This window comes from Sinocyclocheilus anshuiensis, unplaced genomic scaffold (assembly GCF_001515605.1).
Source record: "Sinocyclocheilus anshuiensis isolate Anshui unplaced genomic scaffold, SAMN03320099.WGS_v1.1 scaffold1415, whole genome shotgun sequence".
NCBI lineage: Eukaryota > Metazoa > Chordata > Actinopteri > Cypriniformes > Cyprinidae > Sinocyclocheilus > Sinocyclocheilus anshuiensis.
Window position 1 is genome coordinate 402333 of NW_015536595.1, and position 6396 is coordinate 408728.

The following is a 6396-nucleotide window of genomic DNA, read 5'->3' on the forward strand; positions in this document are numbered from 1 at the left end:
CATATATATATATATATATATATATATATATATATATATATACTGTGTGTGTGTATATATATATATAATTTTTTTTCAATTGATAAATGCATTTTTTAAAGCAACATACTTAACTGGCATGAAGCACAACAGATGATCATCAGCCACAGCAAATTCTGCTTTTGTAGAGACATAATTCCCAGAGACAGCGGCCTGATAGACACCCACATAGTGTTTCAGAAATAAATCTTTAATCATTTTCTTATTACATTCTAGAGCTGAAGTCCACAGTCCAGGAGTTGAGAGAGTTTGATGAAACACCCACATATGAAGGTGTTTGATTATGAGCCGCAGCTCAAAGCCGCTGGACACTGACATAGTTCATTTGAAAGCATGCAAATCATGTTTATTTGGGCTTTATCTGAGAATTTCATTACCTGGTTACATTCAGGTCCAGTTTATCAAGCCACCATTGCTCACAAAGAACAATGTAAATGTAGAAAATTTATATTTATATTTAATAAAAGCAGCAACAGAATGCCAATGAAGCATAACATTTGGGTAATTCCATGAAATCGGTGCCTTTTCCACTTGGAAAAAAGTGAACAAGAAATTGTATTGTGCCATCTCAGGCTATGTAATTTATTATTTTATGACTATTTTTCTACCTCATGTTTTGGTATTGTTGTCAACCCTGTTACTGACACAAGTGATACTAGACACTATAGTTTAATTAGAACTCGTATGCCACTGAATGATATAGGCATTAGCTCAATATTATACCGAGGGTGACCTTTAAAATGTTTGAATTACATTATTTTACAAGGTTTTTTTTATGAGGGTAACAGGGCTGACATGACATCAGGGGACACCAATAAAATGATTGATATTTTATAGAAAAAATGCATACTTATGCCAAAAACATTGCTTAACAATGAGACTATATTTAGAACAATATGCAAATGTAATTTTTCTATAATTTTCCAAATTAAAAGTCCTAAATTATTTAAAATAATATTTAATTTGACTTTTTTGATGTAATATTGATGAAAGCATACGTAGTATTATGTTTTTAAATTGCACATTTATTTGTTGTTATATTAAATCTATGTTTGATTATTTCTTAGGGATGCAAAAGGCACCGATTTCTTGGAATGACCCATTTATTAGAGGCTATATTTAGATTATGAATATTTATCAGATTCCCATACAGAAAATGGCATTTTGAACATTTTGCATAGAAACAACAAATTACAATCTTTCTTTACAATAAATGTCACTTGCTTTGTTATTTTGCTTTGTTTTGTCATCTAATGAATGATGTTCACAATAAATGTTTTTGGAGCCACTGAAAGTCCATCATGATGAAGAATGATGTTTTATTAGCTTCATCACAATCACATGAGAAATACTGAGATATAACAGAGCGTCTGTAGGTATAAATTATTAAACAATGCACAAATCACCAGGTGATTCTGACAGTTTTTTTGTTTGTCGTGTTTCCAGTAACCAAATGTTTCACATCTGTGCATGGATTTTGAAAACCCAGTGCATGGGTCTTTATAAAATGACCATGCAAATTTCTGAATACAATGGCGCGTTGACATTCATACTGAAGATGTAAATTTGTTTTCTAAATAAGAAAGGTTCAGTGTTATTTGAGTTGCTCTGACACACACATGGATGATTACAATGCTCAGTAAATCTAACAGTAATATCAGATCATATCAGAGATTTGAAAGCACAATTCAGTGCACAATAATAGACTGTTACAGTAATAATCAACACATGTATATGTCATTTGTTTTGAGTTCACTAAAATTGCCCTTTTTAGGGCTAAACTTTTATGTGCATGCCTTATTTTAAACAGTTCTTTCTTGTTCAAAAGTGACTTTTGTCTTTGTGTTGTTTTTAAGCTTGATTTTGGTGAGAAGTTTCTCAGTTTCCCCTTAAATAACGCCTGTACAGATCAGTTTAAGAAATCAGTGTAAGAAAGTCTGAGACAAAGAAAGCCTTCTGTCCTAATTATGCTAGTTAGAAGTGTTTTCCAAAGCATTAATGCTTGATTAAACAGTGGAGTCTGTGCTTTCTGGATCATCTGAGAAATTACCCGCGACGCCATTGTGAATGTGGTAGTAATACAGGAAGAGAAAAAACCCTGAAAAAAGAATGAGAGAAGCTTATTTCAACTAATTAAAATGCATTTCAGATATAAATTAATGCATGTCTTTTAAACTACTGTATGACTAAAAATAATCAAACCTTTGGTCAAATGAATCATATACGTCCAATTAAAACCCCTTATAAACAATAAAATAATTAAATTCAATATATATTAAATTAAATGTTATCAAACAAAAAAATTAACTGTAAAAATTAAAAATAAAAATAAAAATAATAAATAATATTTTAAAAATCATTAATGAATTAATTCAAATAATTTGCTGTAATCTGTAGGAAAAATAGAAGCGTTCTACTAAGCCAAATGTATCGATGCATGTGATTGTTTCTCACCCTGTAATGAGTTCAACACGGTGAATATGTAATAAGAGGGAATGAGCATCGGTCCATAACTGAAGAACGCCACAGACCACGTCAGACCAAAGAGCAGGAACAAACTCAACACCATCATCAGCTGCTTTCTGAACGTCTTTCTCTTGTCGTCAGTCGATCTTATGTTTCTGGCCTGAACGACCTTAGTGACGATCATGATGAAGACTCCTGTTGTGAAGACGAAAACTAAAGCGTAGTAGCCGATGTTCACTATGTAGTGAATGTAAGGATTTGTAATCCAGCACCTGTAATTAAAGAGAATGAAATAAGAAATACAGAAATGTATTAATTTGTAACATCAGAACAACTTACATTCGTGTGATTTTTCCAGACGTTGCATTCATGATCACTGCTTCATATCCTCCTACAGAAACGATAACTACGACAATTGGAGCGGGACACGCTGAAAACACACAGAAAACACAATAGTTATACTTGTAGTTTCATTACAACTGTTTTTTCCCCAGATACACATGATTTGTTTCCTTATGCCCAAAGTAAAGATATAGGGCCTGTTTACACGGTCACTTTATACGTTTTCTCTGATCAGATATCACTCTAATTTTTAAAAACTGTTCCATTTACACTTGGCCACATAAATGTGTCTCCCCAAAATGGACATCCGATCTTTAATTCCCGCGCTATATGCAAATTTAATGGAGTTCACGTCAATGAAAGCAACACATATGTGCATTTTATTCATCATCAGCTAATTTCAAGATCAAAAGCCACAACGGGAGAGAGAGCGGCATCAGATCAGCACTGGAAGATAATGAAAGTGTTTGTGTGTTGAGAAACTGTGACTTACTTTCAGTTTCATTTGCGGCAGTTTGCGCCTCAGCTACTCACCCACGGCAATGCATGTTACGTTAGCGCTGTCATATCTAGCTATGACATGTCATATGTGACCCTGGACCACAAAACCAGTAATAAGGGTCAATTCTGTGAAATTGAGATTTATACATCATCTGAAAGCTGAAAAGAATAAATAAGCTTTCCATTGATGTATGGTTTGTTAGGATAGGACAATTTTTGGCCGAGATACAACTATCTGAAAATCTGGAATCTGAGGGTGCAAAAAAAAATCAAAATATTGAGAAAATCATCTTTAAAGTTGTCCAAATGAAGTTCTTAGCAATGCATATTACTAATGAAAAATTAAGTGTTGATATATTTACGGTAAGACATTTACAAAATATTTTCATGGAACATGATCTTTACTTAATATCCTAATGATTTTTGGCATAAAAGAAAAATGGATAATTTTGACCCATACAATGTATTGTTGGCTATTGCTACAAATATACCCCAGCGACTTAAGACTGCTTTTGTGCTCCAGGATCACATATAGCCTGTGACACGCTCTCACACATTTATTATTTTAACATTTTGGGAGGAGTAAAATTGACATGTGGTTTAAACAACCAGATGCATTTACACTTGTCCAGTTTCGTCTGGAAAGCGTCCCAGATCACCTCATGAAGTGGTTTGAACGATCGGATTTAAATCCATCTCAAAAGCGTTTCGGAGGGCATATATACCTGGTCTTTTCATGATCGGATAGCTATCTGACCAGGGAAAATGCATGAAGTGACCAGGTGTAAACAGGCCCATAGTGTCAGTTCAATCAACTTTTGTAAACACAGCCTGTCTATATACTCAATTATTGCGTTAAAAGCTTTAAAGTGCATTAAAATTGTATGATGCACACCTATACTTAATGGACTTGAGCTACGATGAACTAACAATGACCAGTTGTATTTTTTATTAATTACCATTAACAGAGAATAATAAATACTGTAACAAATATATTGCTCATTGTTAAAGCATTAACTAAAGGGACCTTATTGTAAAGTTTTGACTAGCTGGCGGTAAACGGATTTATTACCAAAAGGCAACACTATAAATGTTGTTCTCTTGCTCTAACTCACCCCAGCCCAACACGGTGATCTTCCTCATGTAGTTTGTGATGGTGACATTCTGTCTGATGAGCCATAAGTACATATGAAGAGCTTGAATGAAGAACCAGGTGAATGAGGCCAGCATGGAGTAATGCAGGAGCAGCGCTATGAAGACACACGCAGTGTTGTCTTGTGTGTTAGCGACGCTCTCGTTTGACAAAAACGAGGCATTCAGTAGACACAAAGCCACAAACATGTTCATCAAGATCTTCGTGGCCTGATTTGATTTGGCTTTCCTATTAAAACACAAAAACAACTGTTCTTGTAACCTGAACTTTAATACTTTAGAGCTTTAATCTCATCACTTTACAAGTAAATACTATTTCAGTCTTTAAACTTCAAAATTTCAAGTTTAATTCAATGCATTGCTGTTTCTTTGTAAATGCAAGTTCAGCAATTTCTGAGTGAAAATTGTTTCTTAGTGTAGTATTAGTGATTACTGATTACTAAACAGCACTAACTACATAATATACTTTAAGATACTCTACCGTAGCAGGAAATGCATGAATAAAGCGATGGCCATAAAAAACATGGAGATGCCGCAGCCGATAGAAGAGATTAAAGTCAGTGATTCCAGATGTGGTGCTGTGACATTTGCATCTGACTGAGGGATCTAAGAAAACAGAATGAAACAGATCCACAGGAGGATTTTTAAAACCATTTCTTTCTCATCGTTTACAGGTTCGCTAGCATGGGACTAAAAGACTGATATTGATTTAATGGAATCTTTTAAACATGAATTACAAAAGCATAAATTATTCTTCTCTGAGAAGCTTCTCACCATCAGCACGGCAAAGAACGTCAGATGTGAGCAGGAGCACTTTATGGTGTTGTTGATGATTTCTGTCTTACAGCCAAATGCTGTCCAATTAAGTCTCCCTTCAAAGAAAAGAGAGCAATGAATGAAACTGATTATTAAAAAAAACTGAATGAACTGGGTTTGTTGATAGGAACTGATCAGTACAGCCATAAATGAATGTACCTTTGCCATCCCAAGAAACACAGGATGCCTTACCGGTCTGTAAAAACACATTCATTTTAATTTTGATTTCACATTGTCTGATCATTTTAACAAAAGTTCAGCAACAAAAGCTTCATTACCAGATCTTTATGTTTGAAGAACATGTGAATATTGTTGGTAAGGTTGGAGATTTTGGCCCTCATCGTTATTCCATAAACCTCATTGTTCAAAACAGTGTGAATTTCAGTTTCATTCTAAATCAGAAACCAAGAGAGCAATCATGAATCAGATATAAATGTGTGTGAACATAACTGATCGAGAAACATTTGTCCAACAGTAGATTTATTAAGAATCTTTCCATACGGGGGAAAAAAAAAATAGAAGCATGCAGTACCTTATATCTCAAGTTTTTGAACCGTAGAACTCCAACAAATGCAGTTCCATTGTTTTCAAGACGTGATTTATCAAAAGCCTCCTTGGAAATTTTTGTTAACAAGGGACAGTTAGTAATCAGGTCACTTTGACTCTCAACAACCTGTGAAAAGAAGAATTGCCTTGATAATTGAGGAATCATACAATGTTTTAATGCATCTTAGCTCTTAGGTTTACCGTGGCATGATCTGAAGAGTAGCATATATATATGTCTTTGATTTCTGTGTTCTTGACTTGTACATGAAGAAAACCAACACCATCCTCTGTGACAATCATTGCATTGCTTTTATTGCTTTTTTCCATCTCTTCCATCTTAGACTCCAGATTGCCTAAGGCTTCTCTGTAAAATGGATTAAATTACTTAATATTCTGTAACAGAGTTTTAAACATGATATCCACTGGTAACTGCACACTTACGATGCCTTTGAGGGATCAGTATATCCATGAGTTGTCATATGTGACGTGAAACTGGTAGTTGGATTGTTAGTCGTCATTTGTGACGTGAAACTG

At 34.3% G+C, this 6396-nt stretch overlaps 1 protein-coding gene across 1 annotated transcript; it reads right to left on the reverse strand.

Annotated features, from left to right (window-relative positions):
* Positions 1-2045: 2045 nt before the first annotated feature.
* LOC107703712 (adhesion G-protein coupled receptor G2-like) lies at positions 2046-6380 on the reverse strand. The gene is made up of 11 exons (XM_016506430.1): positions 6304-6380; positions 6064-6226; positions 5849-5989; positions 5595-5708; positions 5476-5512; positions 5275-5372; positions 4982-5097; positions 4464-4729; positions 2845-2935; positions 2494-2777; positions 2046-2137 (listed from the first exon to the last, which is right to left on the reverse strand). Exons 1-11 carry the CDS (start codon positions 6378-6380, stop codon positions 2046-2048), a joined length of 1479 nt encoding a protein of 492 aa, XP_016361916.1.
* Positions 6381-6396: the final 16 nt, after the last annotated feature.

Bases quoted from the DNA above. Each gene is read 5' to 3' on its own strand.
- LOC107703712 (XM_016506430.1), bottom strand. From the start codon at position 6,380: ATGACGACTAACAATCCAACTACCAGTTTCACGTCACATATGACAACT. The intron at 2,778-2,844 runs GTAAGTTGTTCT...CTTTAATTACAG, and splicing joins TCTGGAAAAATCACACGAAT to GTGCTGGATTACAAATCCTT. The intron at 2,138-2,493 runs GTGAGAAACAAT...TTCTTTTTTCAG, and splicing joins CGTGTTGAACTCATTACAGG to GGTTTTTTCTCTTCCTGTAT.